Raw genomic sequence first — 16192 nt, 5'->3', positions numbered from 1 at the left:
CACCACAGAGAAGAGGAGGCATCTTCTACAAACTCTCCGAATATTACACTGCTCAGAAAGTTGGAGGTAGTGGGCTTTGGGGTGAAATTTGAGGATCAACCTAAGATGTTTTATGACGTTTCCAGGTGAACTGATTGTGACCTCTGAACTAAAACAACTAACACGAACCAAAACTGTGGCTCACAACCCGAGGCTTGGACCCCAATGCCCACTATTGTTGACGCCTCTCTTTTCTACTCAAGTGTCCAACTTTCATGACATAATATCGCTGTCGCGTGAACTTTTTATGTTTTCCATATATTCCCCACAAAAACTGAAAAACCAAAACTTCTTCCAAAAGTAAAGCAGGGCGTGTGAATCACTCACTCCATCGTCCCTCTTGCCCTCCCGCCTGACGGGCTCGTTCAGGTCCTCCTGACTCCGGTAGCTGAAGCTCTGGATGGCCTCAGTGACCCCGCGGAGCGAGCTGTAGATCTCCTCCGAGTTCATGTTCTCCGTGTCGTACTCCATCATGCTGAAGTAGGAAATATGCAGGAGTTCATACAAAATGCACCGGGGGGGGGTTAGCATTAGACCCTGTCCACACGCTGTTTCACGCAGCTGCATCATTTGAAGCCAGTCATCCACAAGGTGTGGCGTTTTAGGAGCATATATACCGCATCGTTTTGAGTGTTTGTTTTTTTCATGGAGTCGTGTGGCAGCAGATATTTCCTGCATCGATGTTGTGTGGACGGAAAACTTTTTTCTTCATGTTTCCTCATGCTTTAAAAAAAAAAGAAGAAGATTGTTTTGGCTCGTGTGGACAGGGCCATTACACAGTGTTGACGAGGGGATTAAAGCTTAACAAACACTTTAAATTACAAAATTATAAACACTGGGTCCGAGGCCGCCGGTTACCTGGGTGAGTACGCTCTGCGCAGGGCCCTGAGGGAGGGGGCAGCAGGGGTGGAGTGAGGCGGAGGAGGAGGAGGAGGAGGAAGAGGGGTGGCGGGGGGGTGTTTTGAAAGTCCGTCCACACCCCAACCCCATAACCGACTGTTGGCACAGCGCGGCCAGGAGGCGAGGGGAGGTGGGGAAGGGGAGGGGGGGATTTACAAGCATGTGGGAAGAGTGACAAGAGAGAGAAAAGAGAAAAGAGTCTGAGCGTTGAGGGTTAGCTTAGATGAGAGAGAAGGACTGCAAAAGAACCCCACCGAAAGCAAACTTACAGAAGTTAGTCTGGAGCAGGTGAGAGTGTTAAAATCAGATTAAAATCAGAAGGTACAGGTGAGGAGCGTGATTCGAGAGAGCTTCTCGCACTGGACAGGATTTAAAACGTTTGTCAGACGACGAGCAACTAGATCAGGGATCCGCAAAGTGTAAGACCAGAGGAGCACGGGTTTTTTTTGCAGTTTTTGCAGTTTGTAATCATATTAAATGAAAAAACTAACCTAAATAAAAGCACTCACAAATATTTAGGTTGCACAAACTGGAAAGGCACCCAGCCGCACCATTATGTTTTTTCTTTTACAAAATTTGAAGGAAGACCCACAATTGAGTACAATATTTATTGTAGTTATCTCTTTAATGACGTAAAACTAAACTAATCTCAAAGTGGGCATTATTAAATGCATACATTTTGATTGAATATGCTTAAATTAAAGCAGCTCTGTTCACTCTTTAGGTTAACACAATAGCTTGTTACAGGTTGAATTATCCCGGCTCGATGCTCCAATCCTGTCCACAAAACAACCAAGTCAATTATTTAAAAGAAAACCTGCACAGAAACGAGTGTCTGACATGGCGCCACATTGGGAGCATTGAGCTGGCCACCTTGTTATCAAAGAAGCATTATCCTGCAGGCCATGCTGTCAGGGAGGGCTGTAGAAATATCTATAAGAGGTGGGGTTTTTTTTGGGTACAATTCACTGGGTTTTACATGCGATCATTATATTTGGCTACTCAAAATGAAACTGTGCCGTGTGTTGAAAGACGTTTGACAACTACCTGGGCGACAGTCCACCATGGGAGCAGTTTGTTGGCGAGGTGAGGGGGCTGGTTCTGCTGGCGGTGTGGCGCGGCGGGGTCCGGCCGATGGTGTTACAGGGTGAACTCTAGAAGGCAAAGACAAGGAGTCCAGTCTCTGCAGTGTTTGTGTGTGTGTGTGTGTGTGTGTGTGTGTGTGTGTGTGTGTGTGTGTGTGTGTGTGTGTGTGTGTGTGTGTGTGTGTGCGTGTGTGTGTATGAAATGTGTATGCGGTGTGTGTGAAGTGTGTCTCTGTGTTGTGTGTGAGAGGCGTGATGGACCCAGCACGCCACTGCTTGTGTCACTGGAGATTTTCAGGTATGTGTGTGTGTGTGTGTGTGTGTGTGTGTGTGTGTGTGTGTGTGTGTGTGTGTGTGTGTGTGTGTGTGTGTGTGTGTGTGTGTGTGTGTGTGTGTAGACCCACCACGCTGCTGCCGGTGTTGCTGGAGTTCTTCAGGTGGTTGTGCAACAGCTTGGTGGCGCCATCCTGGAAGGTTTTGGGCAGCGCTCCCAGCAGCATGGTGAACTCCGGCGTGTTGAGCTCGAACAGGGAGATGAGCACCACCTGAGCCGCCTGCAGCCGGGGGAAGCACCACAGGGTTGCTCAGGGTCACGGGGTCTCTGCTTCAAACTGAATAACGTCTTTAAACGCTGGGTGGGTTTCTTTAGATATCTCTGTGTTCAGATCTGACCTACTGGTTCAGTCGGAATAATAAAGGAACTGAAAAAGCTCAATAATAATAATAATAATAATAGGAAACTTGAATTGTTCAAAATGGGACATGAGCTCCTCCACTCTTGTCATTGAAGGTTTTACATGTTTGAAACTAACCATGATTAAATCAAAAATAAATACAAGCTTCGGAAGATAATAGAGTTTCAGACAATGTGGACAGAATTGTTTGCTTTCACTGCCACCAGTAATCACTGGTTCATGTAAAAAAAAAAAGTTTGATGTGTTGAGAAGAATGTGCCAAATGGCTAAAACTGCAAAAATGCTAAAAGAACTACGACAGTCAAAAACGATAAAGACGGTAAAAATGTAGTCTGAAATTGCTAAATATCTTTAAAAAAAACTCCAAAAAAACTAAACTGGCTGAAGCAGTTAATGATTTTCAGTTGTTTGTTAAAATTGTAGCTCTGATACATGTCCTCAACGGTGAAAATTATTTTAATATCTGCTCCTTTCCAACTTGATCGTAAAAAGAAAAACAACAAAAGTTTTTGTGTTGGAAGCCACCTCTGAACCATTAAAAACCACTTCACCGGCTCCACTGTGTGCACACTGGTGCACCAATAAATCCCTTAACCTGTGAAGGAAACTCGTTAAAAAGCATTTGAAAGGATCATTCGGCGGATAAAACTTTCAAGACAGTCGATACATCAAGTCTGAAACATGCAGGTGAGTATTGAGAGAGTTCAAGGAGCCTGAAGGACACGGCGCACATCTCCGTGTCACCTCAAATCAGGACTGACCGTCACTGGCTACGCTACTCTATGCCATTACCGTATTCTCCAGACTAGAAGTCGCACCAGTTATAAAATGCTTCAAGAAAAAGAAAAAGGTATTCCTCCATGTTGTACCTGGTGATAGTCCTGGTCCAGAACCTTCTGTGAATTTGTTCCTCAGCTTTCAGCCCATGTCTTTATTTTCTTTATCACTGTAACAGTTCCTCTACTTTTCTCAGCTCCCTCAACAAGTTTCTCACACAACTCTGAAATCTTTCTGCTGCACCTTTTTTGTTTTCTATTTTTACTTTAAATTCCGCTGTGGACATTTTCCTTTTTTGGGGATATTTTTCTTGCTCCGTCACTAAAATACAAATGTTGTTCTGTGGTACTGTAGCGGCTTTCTGCTGTCATACACTGACATCTAGTGGGCACAGATGGTATGTACTGTATATTTACCTTCGCCAACAAAATTGGCCGAGAAGTTTATGTTTTTTGATTGCATGTATTTATTTATTGGTTTGTATGTATATACTTTAACAACTTACTGAAAAAGCTACTCACCCGAATTGCATGAAATTTCAGGGATGATTTTTAATCATCCAAGGACCAATCCATTAGATTTTAGGACGTCAACGGCTAACCCTTTCCAAATAAATTCCAAAAGACGGCGACAAAATTTCCCATACAAAGCAGATGAGAGAGGCACCTCATGGAGGAGATCGAAGGAGATCAGCCTCCGTTGCCATGGAGACGCTCCCTGCTCAGTGTTTCTGCCTGACAGGCTAGATAGCATCGATATGAGCTCACGGCTATTATGCTAGCGAAGCTAACTCAGTTCCGCAAACAAATGTGGCATTGACGAAGGTCTGCGCTCTACCAAATTACGTTCTAGTTTGATATATAAATCGCTTCTTCATACGAGTCACATGACCAGGAAAACAACTGAAAGATGTGTGACTTCTAATCAGGATTATTAAAACTACAATTACATTTCGACATTGTGGAATAAATACAACTTAAACATGTTATTTTTGTCTTAATGATGCATTTTCTGACAGCTGCAACTTATAGTCTGGGAAATATGGTAGTAGCTTTCAACCAGTTTATGAGAGTTACAGAGCCTTTTTAAACACATTTCCCACACTATAAATCACACCTTTTACGTAGTTTGGCTGGTCATGTGACCTATATACTGGCACAGACCATGAGGGACCATTTATCTAGTGTAGTCAGTTAAATATGGCAGGAATGGAGGGTTTTCTGTTGTACTGTATCAGCTGTCTGCTGCCATACAGTGACATCTAGTGGTCATAATTTGTATGTACCTGGACATTTCGATATAAAAGTCATATGACCACTGAAACAAACAAAAGAGTGACTTATAGTCTGGAACATATGGTAAACTAGTATGTCTTAGAATGTACAAAAAGTCCTGATAAGCCAGAACGAGTCAGGATCACAATGCACTTTAAGAATCACATCTTTTTAGGGCTGTATGTAATGTACCACTGGTGAATCCTTCTCTACTTTTGTTGCACTAAAAGTCTTTGATTGACTGACACAAAGGTTAAACTGCAGCGCTTTCTAAGAGAGAGCACGTGATTCTCTTCACTGGTGTTAAAAACTCCAAGTGCTCCAGCATAGCTAATAAGATCTGTGACGAGCACGCGGGATCTGAGCAGCATGCGGGTGAGTGACAGGTAGTTAGTTGGAGTCCACAGAGAGGACGTGTTAGGCAGTCCATCCACAGTTCACACAGAGCTACAAAGCCAGTCCGGCAGGAACCTGCAGTCCCACCTGGAGCTCAGCCTGCAGGCGAGTGATCAGTTTGCAAGGCACGCAATCTTTTCGTTCAGCAGCTGGAGCAAAACTGGTGAGTCTATTGGCGCTTTTCCACTAGTTCCTACTCGCCTCGCTTTTGACGTGTTTCCACTACGTGTCCGTCGCCGCTACCAGGTACTTTCCTGGTTCCTTCTCGGTCGAGGTTCCAAGCGAGCTGAGGCGAGTCGACAATGTGACGTCGGCAGACGATAGGCTGCTGATCGACCGGCATGTCATGACACAGATGAGTCAGAGGGCAACTCATTCACCCCGCCATTTTTTAACTCGATCACAACAAAAACGCTCACGAACAGAGACAGATGCATAAAAATAAACTCAGAGGAGCAGCGATGAGGTACAGACGTTTTATTGTCTGGTGGCGACCAGAGGATTCAGGAGCTCAACGGAGCGACGCACTACGAGTATCAGGAGGTCACGGATACCACCAGTGTTTTGGATTAACCGGTTTCGTCCCCTTTTCACAGCAGATGTTAAAAACCCGACTAAAATCTGTAGCTGTCCAGGCGAACATTGTTTAACCGCATTTCTATTCAAGTTTAAAGTATCGTACCGTTTGTTTGTTTTATTTTAACACCAGCTTCTGCTAACGGCTGGTGGCTGAAGTCACCAGTTAACAGGGGCACCAGTGAAACCGAAACACTGGACAGTGAAGCACGATCATAACGATCCCCGTTAGGTAATATTAATAATTACATAAAAATATATACCATTCAATTTATTATTTGAGCTGATATCCAATGCATGTTTGCTCCGCATCATATCGGGGGTGATTACTTGTGCACGACGGGGGGGAAACCTCCGATGACCCACACCACGGTGGATATATTGTAATGATAAAACGACCGAGGCTGAGTCAAGTAGAGGCAAAGCGAGGCAAGTCCAGTCGAGTCAGGGTGAGTAGGTACTAGTGGAAAAGCGCCACACAAGAGCTGGGAGGTTAGGTACGGCGTGCTCGGAGGCGTTGTGGCGTCGGGCCTCGGGGGCTGAGCCTCTCTACCTGCTTACACCTCTCCTCCTGGGGGCCCTCAGCGGACACAGAGGGGCCCGGGCTGGACCTGCCAGCAAGCTCCTCGCTCACCCAGCTATGGAGGGTCTGGGACACAGAACGGGCGTTACAGGGCATTACAGCTCCTCCTCTAGAAACCACACAACCAGACTCTCAAGAGAGCCGCAGACACAGCGGGTGGGGATGTTTTTTAGGAGCACAACAAACTCAAAGTAAGGATGTTTTTTTTCCTAATTCATTGCCTTTCTGAGGGTCTTCTCACACGCTTGGTGCAAACACGGTGTGACAGCTGCATTGGAGAGTATAATGAGTTTCACAATCTCTAAAAATAAGACATTGAGTACATTTGTTAGATTTTCACAATCCATATTTTTTTGTCTTTTGGAAAAAAAAAAAATAAATAATTGAAATATCAACCTTATGTGATTAGTTCAATATAAAAATGCAACCAATGACTTGACATTGCTTCATCTGCTCTACAGCAGTGTGTCTACGCGTCGTGCCCAACAAGAGAAAAGTTAATGCTGTTGATCCTATGATCCCAGTTTATAATCGCAGCTTGACAAACATCCAAAGGTATTCTGACCAGGGAAATAAAATCACATCAGATTTAATCATAATAATTCAAATTAATATATGAATACAAGGTTCCAATTTCAGAATACATATGTGGTTTGCATATTAAATCTGTATGTATGGATCAATAAATAAATCAGCTTTAAAAAATATAATAGAATGTTTAATTTCAACCTCGTGAGTTGATATTTTCTCATCACTCCAATGATACGGATCAAAAAGTTCAAACAGTGAAGGTCTTTAAAGATGGATAAAAACATAATGCCAGGGGGATTTTTGGTTTCTCGTGAACGCAGAAGCTTCTAAGGGGACTGAACATACCTTCCTGACATCTGAGCTTTTGGGCTCGGTGGTCCAGGTGATGATGCGAGACACCGCCAGTCGAGTCTCACTGGAGTTGATGAAGTCCGTGGGGTCCATCTGCCGAGCCAGGGACTCGATGTACTTCAGGATGGACACTTTCACCTGAGGACACGTCCGTCATGATCACCACAACGTCACGAGGAATCATGAGCGGCCGAGCCTTCAGACAGGTTCTCACCTTGAGGTTTGGCGTCTGCGTCTGATCCACGATGAACCTCATCAAGATGTTGAACTGCTGGTCAAACGGGAAGGACTCTCTAAAACACACACACACACACACACACAGAGGAAACATTTCAACACTTTCCCACACAGAATTGGGGCAAAGTAGCTGAGTAGGGAGCGTGTCTGAATCGTAACCCGAAGGTCATGAGCAGTGTTGCCACAGTTAACCTTGAAAAAGTATTCCGATTAATGATGACTGATTAGTGTGTGTGTGTGTGTGTGTGTGTGTGTGTGTGTGTGTGTGTGTGTGTGTGTGTGTGTGTGTGTGTGTGTGTGTGTGTGTGTGTGTGTGTGTGTGTGTGTGTGTGTGTGTGTGTGTGTGAGCAGCCCGGTTAATCTCTGTATGTTCTGCTCAGTAATAAAGTGGTTTTACAGACAAGAAACTCATCTCACTACCGAAAAAAGTCATATTAGAGTAACGCATTACTGGTATCACCGGTCATGAGTTTGATCCCTGGCCCTTCCCACAATGTGTGTTACTGAGCAAGGAACTTTGCTCCAGTCTATTCGGATGGATAACTGAGTATCAGCATGTGCTGGGGAGTAAAGGCACACTCCCATAAGAAAAAAAAAGAAGAGTTCAGCTGTGATGTCAGCCAGCTGCCAAAAAAAAAACTTTTTCAGCAGGACAGTTCATACTCCGATACTCCGAGAAGAAGCTGTGGAACTCGCAGGCCACGCCCCCTCACAGCAGGCACATTTCTGTGAAGCAGCGTTTGAACTTTTCAACTGCACGGTTTATTTCTCACTTCCAGTGCTTTCAGAAATACATTTCACTGAACTGTTTTAGTAATAAAACAGAGAGTTTTTGTCCGGGCCTCAAAGTTGGTTTGGCGTTAACCGCAGGACCTGACAGCTTTGAGTGATGCGTTCAGGTGCATCACATAAATCCGCCCACCCACATGTTAACGAGCTGTGGGACTCATACAGTAGTGAGGTTACATGCTAAACATGATTAAAATATGACTGATAGTCATTAGTGAGCTGGGACGTGCATGCACAGCGCATAGCAGTACTACAGTTTTTGCAGTGCAACACCGACATACTTTGGCCCAGACGGTTGACACGACCGATCTAAATTTCTGTGATGTCATTTTGTTCGGCAGAACCCCAGAGTGCCAAACTTTCTTCTTGTTCTTATGGAGTATGAATCGGCCTGAACCCAGGTGTCCCATCCAGGGGGGAGTTATAAACTCTCACCCACTTTGCACTACGGAAACCAGAGATAAGCGCCCGCGCAAAAAGCCCTCGTGGCTTGGAAGGTGTTTAGATTTTGAGTTTCTCCCACAGTGACCCTCGACAGCGTGAAAGAGAGGAAAAGAGCGGAGACCTAGTGATGTCCAAGGCCTTCTGGACTTTGGCCTGCACCGAGCCCAGCAGGTCCGCACCCATCTTCTTCAGCAGTTGTGTGAGCAGCACAAAGAGCCAGTCCTGCAGGTCCTCCCGGTGCACGGTGACAAAGTCCACCAGGGTCTCCAGGAACATGCTGAACACCTGAGCACAGCAAGGTAAGCACAGACGCTTTCAGCCGCAGAGCTCAGACATCTCACAGAAAGACCGATGTTTGATATCCGGACCAGAAAATCAAGGAAATCACACTTACTCTCTGATGTTAGATCCACAGCATGGCCGAGCATGCAACAAGAGACACATCATTAGTACCACACGGGTCAAACACATGAGTTCAGGAGCAGTTTTAAACCAGGAACCGGCTTTTATTGGGAGACACAGTTCTGTTCTGATAGTTCAAGCTTAGAGAACCACAAATAACCAGTATGATAGTTTAGCAAAACACACACAAAATAGAGAAATTAGTGGTTCGGCATGCTTATAATCACAAAGAGAAGAAACTTACATGATGCAAAAGTTCAAACATTTTGCAGTTTGATCACTGATGCAAATATACATTTTTGCACAATATTGAATCTGTTCACATTTTGAGTGTGTATTAAAAATCTGAAATGTAAAATATTATTATTTTAATGCAATCAGATCACAACACTAAAAGACACCAAAGTTAAACCGAGGTTTGTTCGTTTTTTTTTCTCTACCTTGCTGTGTGGGTCTGCAAACATCCTGGTGAAGATCTCACAGAGTCTCTTCAGCTCCACTCGGCTGCAGAGACACAAGATGAATGAATCAAACACACCACATTATCATCATATTGCTCAATTCATAGGAATATAATGGGGCTGGATAAGAAACACATAATCCCAGATGTGAGCCAACATACATATTAGACAGATTTCAGCATTTTTAGCCTCCCGCGTAACATTGATACTCACACTACAGTGGAGGACTAAGGCCATCTACAACTCTTTCATTGTATGTCTTTAAAATACATTATTCTGACTTTCTTTCAGACACCAGAGATAATTTTTTTTATAAGAAAAAACAAGTTTTAAACACAGCTTCTGTGGTGAGGCGGTGGATGGGAGAGAGAGAGAGAGAGAGAGAGAGAGAGAGAAAGAGAAGGCAAGTGAATTACAGCACAAATAGACAAACACTGAGGGTTTCATCTCTGTTGATTAAGTATTTTATCGGTTATTTGCTGAGGAGGAAGATTGGTCAGCCACGGAGCGCAGCAGTTCAGATTTACGCGATGCACCTGAACGCATCACCCATGTATTGGAGGCATGAAGCTCGTAAACTTGTAAAAATCCATAAATTAGCCGCGTCATTGTTTAAGCCACTGGGTTCAAAGCATGTGAAAAAAGTAGCGGCTTATAGTCCAGAAATTACAGTAGTAAGTATTCTCAGATTTAAGTCAGAATCAAATAAAGTTTTTCAGATTTTTTTTTTCCCTTTGATTTAATTGGTTGTCCCTGAACCAGCCTCCTCAAATGTTCACCAGAAGCCCGTCTAATCTGAGTGAGGACCCCCGCCACCACAGAGTACTTTACTTGAACACCCTGACCACAGGCTGCACTTCCTTCACTGCTCCCCACCTGAGGATCCTCTGGCTCTTCAGCAGGTTCTGCAGCCCCAGCAGGCCCTCCTTCCTCTCGGACCAGTTGGAGCTGGCGCAGTGGTTCAGGACCTCGGCCACATCCTCGGTCTGCCGCAGGTAGTGCGGGATGCCTCCGTTGCGAGAGCCGTACGAGCGCTCCGAGCAGGCGCTGGACGCGTCGCTGTTGGCGTCGTCGTCGGAGTACATCCCCGGAGACTCGTACCGCCGCCTCAGCGGCTTCCTCTGTGGGTGTGAACAGAGAGCACATGCAAGATCCCGTCTCGTACCAAACGTTACCCGCACCCGGGAAATAAGTCTCGTAGCCACGCGGCCATCTCCTCTCTTCCAAACAGGTCAGTTTGTTGGACGTTACTACGGAGCTTAAGAGAGACCAACAGTGGAACTTTGAATTACTGACACTCTTGAGTCCTTATGTCCTAATCCGAAAATATTTTCGTGAATAAATACAAAATGAAGACTCTTATTGTGCATGTGGACAGAGTGAACATCTGTTGTGTCCTTCTAGAAGCTTCTAGCTCTCGTTTGCACTTTCAGATTTCAGCTCTTTCCAAAGATCTTCAGTATTATTTAGGTCAGATCTCACTACCTTCGAAGGTGACGTCAAACATGAACTGACTTTGAATTTGACATCCTGCTTTAAACCATCTTCTTTTTTGTGGTTCTGGACGACAAAGACAGAACATCATCACCTCAAACTCTGCTGAACATCTCTTCTTCTAAAACAATCAGATTCCTTTGTTCCTTTTGATGCGGCTAATGCGTCAAGTACCAGAGGAAGCAATGCAGCCCCACGGCACGATGAAACCTCCACCGTGTTTCACAGAAAGTGTGCTGAACGTTTCTGTTTGGGCTTCATTTCAGTGTCATTTAAATTGTCTACTTTGATTTTTCATGTGTCCACAGAACACTGTAGAAGAAAGAATGTGTTGTGGTCAGATGGATTCTGTGTTTTAGTGTATAGTGGTAAAGACTGAGAGAAGCACAGCGTTCCACTCTCCAAGCTCTTTATACTTCCTGTTGCTGGTTCTCTCAGGAAGTTTCTTCTGAGCTTCACATCCAGAATCAATCTGAACACTAATGATTAAAAGACTTCAGAGATTTTATTGGATTAGGTGTCTATTTATAAAAACCCTGTTCATATACGACTTCCTTTCGATGTCAGTAATTCAGAGCATCCCTGTAACTCTTTTCAATCATTCTTCTATTGCACAAACATGAAAAGCCGGTCCAGTGGTTCCAATGCAATCACAAACAAACATTCACGAAAACAGATGTAAAAAAAAAAAAGAAAAAGGGTGTGTATTTACATAAATGTCTTTGCGGGGGGGGGGGGGGGGGGGCACAGGCACATGTTTGTGGGATAAGATGAGGAAAATAGAGAGTGAGGGGTTTTGGAGGAGGGGTTGTCACAAGGCAAGCTGTCGTCTGAAGGGTATCAGAGTGGGAAAGCGTGGGAATGTTAACGGGATGGGAAAAGATTGACTACCTTATTCCTGGAGTCTCCTAACAGCTGCAACACAACAAGGAGGGAAGGAGAGAGGGAGGCTTTTAAAGGAGGAACACACAACGTGAGGACAACCTCGCCTGTCTCTACGTCTGAAACACATCAAGATAACATGGCTTCATCCGGCCGTCCAAGAAAAGTCTCAAAGAAACAATACTTATGAATAACTAAAGAGGACTTAAAATTTGTTTTAAAACAATTTGACGCCTTAATTACCAAATTCCAATAGCTTTGCAGCTAAATTACATGTCACCTGTCAACTGCCTCTAAATGTTGAGTTTCAAACCTTTGGAAAGCTCACTGTGGAAAACTCCAAGCAAAAGAAAATGTTAGAAGGAAAGTAAAGTATTTCCCTTAATGTGGAAAATGGATGTGGATTTGGGGCAATATACTTTGAATACAACGTATTTGGACCAACAAGACCATGTGAAAGTGTTGAAAAGCTGAATAATGTGACACCTTAGACAAGCTAAAAAACTGCTAGAACATCAACAATTTCTGTTGGCTTATCCAGGCAAATATAGGTAAAGAAAACAAACAAAACAACTGAAACACTTAAAAAGAAAAAGGCTTTAGCTAGAAACAGCTACAATAGCTATAATGGTCAGATTCAATCAAATGGCAAAAAAAACTAAAAAAAAGGGGGGGGATCCCCTCAAATTGTTAAAACAGTTAACAATGCAAAAAAAAGGTGAAAGAATGTAAAAATGCTAGACTTTATGGGGTAAAAACCATATATATACACTTTTCCTGATGTTTCTGCTGTTATATGAGCATTCCGTGGTCCATTACAGTAAGACCACACGTACTGCCTTTCCTGTGGTCGATAGCGAGCTGATTTCTCGTGCGGCCCCGGTGATGTTGAACTAAACCCTTGCTTCCCGCGAACGGCGTCTCACCAGTGCATCGGCCACCGCTGCCTCCACCTCGGTGCCCGTGTTTAGGACCCGCATGGCGTTCACCGAGGCAGAGATCCTCGCCTGGTGGATCAAACCGTAGCGATCTAAAAGGAAGAAACGAAGGAACAGGTGAGTGAAAGCACACGAGGCAATCGGCACGTAACCCCACCTTTATCACGACTGGAACATTGGAGATGCAGTTAAAGCTGAAAAGAATATGATCTGGGAGCATTCCAACCACCGAAAATCAAAACCAGTGAAGGAAAATGAAATATCACAATTGGAGGGAAGAAACACAGGCGTGAGACGGTGGATACAGAATACCCACAATGCACAACAGAGGAACAAATGCAACAGATTTTTAAAACAGAAGAAGTGTGTACGGGGGTCTGGGAACACACACCGCTGCAGGAGGAGGTGTGATGATTCACATGCTCCACAGATGAAAACTGTTCGTACCTTCAGGGGCTAAAAAAAAAAAAATAAATAATAAAACTATGAACCACAGAGGCATGCTGGGAGCAGACATTGCTGTTGTCAACGAACTAACACCATCTAAAGACGTATGGAGGAGGAGCCGGGGTCTGAGCATGCATGTCACCTGACTGGCCGTGGGGGTCGGCCGTGGAAAGAGCGCTGGTAGAACGGGAGTGACGTCGAGAGGCTGGGGGGGGGGGGGGGGGGTACAGGTTCAGTGGTGTACTTACGCTATGCAATCACTGATAGAAAACTAGCAATTCTTCACAGTGCTAAAAAAAAAAAAAGTACTCTAAGCTCAAAATGATGAAGTCTATAATCTGTATAATCTGGATGTTAGAGGAGGAAGATTCTCTATAATCTGGATGTTAAAGGGAGAAAGATTCTCTATAATCTGGATGTTAGAGGAGGAAGATTCTCTATAATCTGGATGTTGGAGCTTCTTAAGAAAAACCTTTTTGAACTAAAGACAATGACAAGAGATAAACTAGCAACATGCTCTTAAGAAGGTACGCTAACGATTTAGTTGAGGACGCTGAACCGTCATAGCTGACGTGGAAACAGGCTAATGCTAATGCTAATGCTGCCCCATTCAAGAGGCTGGCAGGAGGACTGAGTCCGTTCAGGATTCAGTAAACAGGAGATTGTTGGACTAGTCACAGTTCAGATAACAGCCTCAGTCTGCAGGTCAATGGGGGACAGTAAAGACACTCAAGTTTTTTTTGTCACTTTCAGTTCAAGTGAACCACCACAGAAATCCACCAGGTACAGAGCAGAAGACATGAGACAAGTGGCATCATGTGATTGTAGAAACATACAAAGACAATAATAGACGGACAGAAAAAAAAAAAAAAGGAGTTTTATGTGAACGGATGAAATGGAGTCAAAATAAATCTACTTCCTGGATATGGTGCCGTTACAGAGAGAACAAATAATGTTTAAGGCCAAAAACAAATCGTGAGACACATGGGAGTTATAATCTGAGCAGGGACATTTAATAGACTGAAAACAGTTAAAGCAGTTCTCAAAATAATCTATGTAAAATCTTTGATGGTATCATATTTTGCGGGATAGCAGGACTCTGTCACACGTAGACAATATTTGAAAAAGAAAAATCTATTGTATTCTTAACTAGAAATGGTGAAATATGTGTCCCGTTTCTCAGGTTTAAACTTTACAGCTGATTTTTATCTACTGGAGAGTGACAAAATGATGTTAAATTAGTCCCAAAAGTCAGGCAAGGCTTTTTTTATTTTGTGGTTAACCATGGCAAAGTGTCTCTTGATCTTACACACAACCAGAAACAATCAGAGTCTCAAGAAGTGAACGTCAGGTGAGAAAGGAAAGTTTGGACAGCGAGTGCATGCTCAGAAAAAGACAGAGAAAGTTGGGATAGAAGGGTTAAGATGGGAGTGACTGGTTTTGGGGGGTGGGTGGGGAGTGGGGTAGGGGTTCCGTGCCCACTCCACGGCTGCCCAACCACCCAGAGCTATACTCACCCAGAGGAGTGAAGCCCCGAGCGGGGCTGGTGTCGCGGCTGCTCTCGCGACTGGTGTCGCGACTGCAGCCTTGACTCATGCTGGGACGGGGGATACGGCTCCGGGCTAGCGTGCGGTAGGGGAGAGCAGCAGGAAGAAGAGCTTTACCACACAGGCTGGCTGTCAACAACAAGTTAGGAGGTGGGAGTGTCAGTGTGCATTCATGGTGGGGGGGGGGGGGGGGGGGTCAAAAAGAGGGAAAAGGTCCAGACTTTCATAACAGGTTAATTACACTTTTAGTCAACTTGTGTACAAGCAACCAGCTCCACTCCACAGCCACTGCATGAGGTACGACTTGACTGATTCAATCCTCTATCGTTTCAACACGGTGGTGAACAACAATGTTGTCGTCACCGCTAGGATCTTTTGAGATGATCTTTATGTGCTAGAAGTGTCAATGAGAAGACTCCCTTTGCCCCTCCCCCACAGGGAGATGAAAACATACAAAGATTACTGATAAACTGAATAAATTCAGTGTAATATGAAAAAGCCTAACACCTACGACCAAACTAACGTATTCAGACACACAATATTTCTAACTAACATTCTGAAACATCCCGTCTGAACTTCTTCAGGAGCCTCTCCTGCTATCGAGGCGTGAGAAGAGTTCTACCTGCGTAGTATTTTTGAACTCTAAAATGTGTCTAAAAATCCAAAAGGATCCACATTTTGTCTACAATCACGTCTAGAACTGCTATAAACTCATCAATCTGGTCTAAAATCGTTCTGAAACAGCCACAAAACAGAAAGAGGCGTCGTGTCAGTATCGAGCCAAAAGGTCCAAGGAAGGCTTGCAGCGGCTTGCTGAATCTATTCCACCGAGAATGAGATGTGAAGAGAACAGCGTGAGCAGCCTGCTACTGGTAAACTACCTAACACTGTAGCTGTGGAGAAGATTTGAACAGTGGTTGAGTTGTAACTTAAGCTGCCAATTAGACTGCTATCATTTAGTATATACCAAGAGAAGATGAACAGAGAACAAAGATGATGATATAGATGAGAGAAGAGGAGGAGGATGTGAGTGATACAATCCAAACAGCAATAGGTTAAACTGTTAACTTGTGGCAAACATTAGACACGTCAGAGGTTCACGGGGTCTGTGACATGTGGGTTGCATGTTATTATCAAACGGATCGAAACCGATTTGAAAGCAGTGACCATGCAGGAGACCACGTCCAATGACCAATCAAAAAGCTCAGAGGAGGATCCTGAAGTAGACAAAACTAGAGGACAGCATAGTGAATAAACTGGGATTACTCCATTTATCCACCATCTCTCAATTATTCCATCCGTGCAACTAAGTACAAGTTCACTCTGGGATTGGAGCTGAAAGGA

General features: G+C 44.2%; 1 protein-coding gene across 1 annotated transcript in view; it reads right to left on the bottom strand.

Moving 5' to 3' along the window:
• clasp1a (cytoplasmic linker associated protein 1a) overlaps positions 1-16192 on the bottom strand; it is a 55957-nt gene that overhangs the window by 5862 nt on the left and 33903 nt on the right. Inside the window, exons 22-32 of the mRNA XM_080478423.1 lie at positions 14819-14977; positions 12843-12946; positions 11926-11949; positions 10417-10661; positions 9520-9583; positions 8799-8962; positions 7422-7500; positions 7202-7345; positions 2429-2578; positions 1987-2093; positions 367-514 (exon numbers count right to left, since the gene is read on the bottom strand). Of these exons, the coding sequence (XP_080334549.1) occupies positions 367-514; positions 1987-2093; positions 2429-2578; positions 7202-7345; positions 7422-7500; positions 8799-8962; positions 9520-9583; positions 10417-10661; positions 11926-11949; positions 12843-12946; positions 14819-14977 (1388 nt within the window). The remainder of the gene's footprint in view (positions 1-366; positions 515-1986; positions 2094-2428; positions 2579-7201; positions 7346-7421; positions 7501-8798; positions 8963-9519; positions 9584-10416; positions 10662-11925; positions 11950-12842; positions 12947-14818; positions 14978-16192) is intronic.

Source organism: Lipophrys pholis, assembly GCF_963383615.2.
Source record: "Lipophrys pholis genome assembly, chromosome: 13".
NCBI classification, from domain to species: Eukaryota; Metazoa; Chordata; class Actinopteri; order Blenniiformes; family Blenniidae; genus Lipophrys; species Lipophrys pholis.
This window is presented reverse-complemented; position numbering and strand designations above follow the sequence as displayed.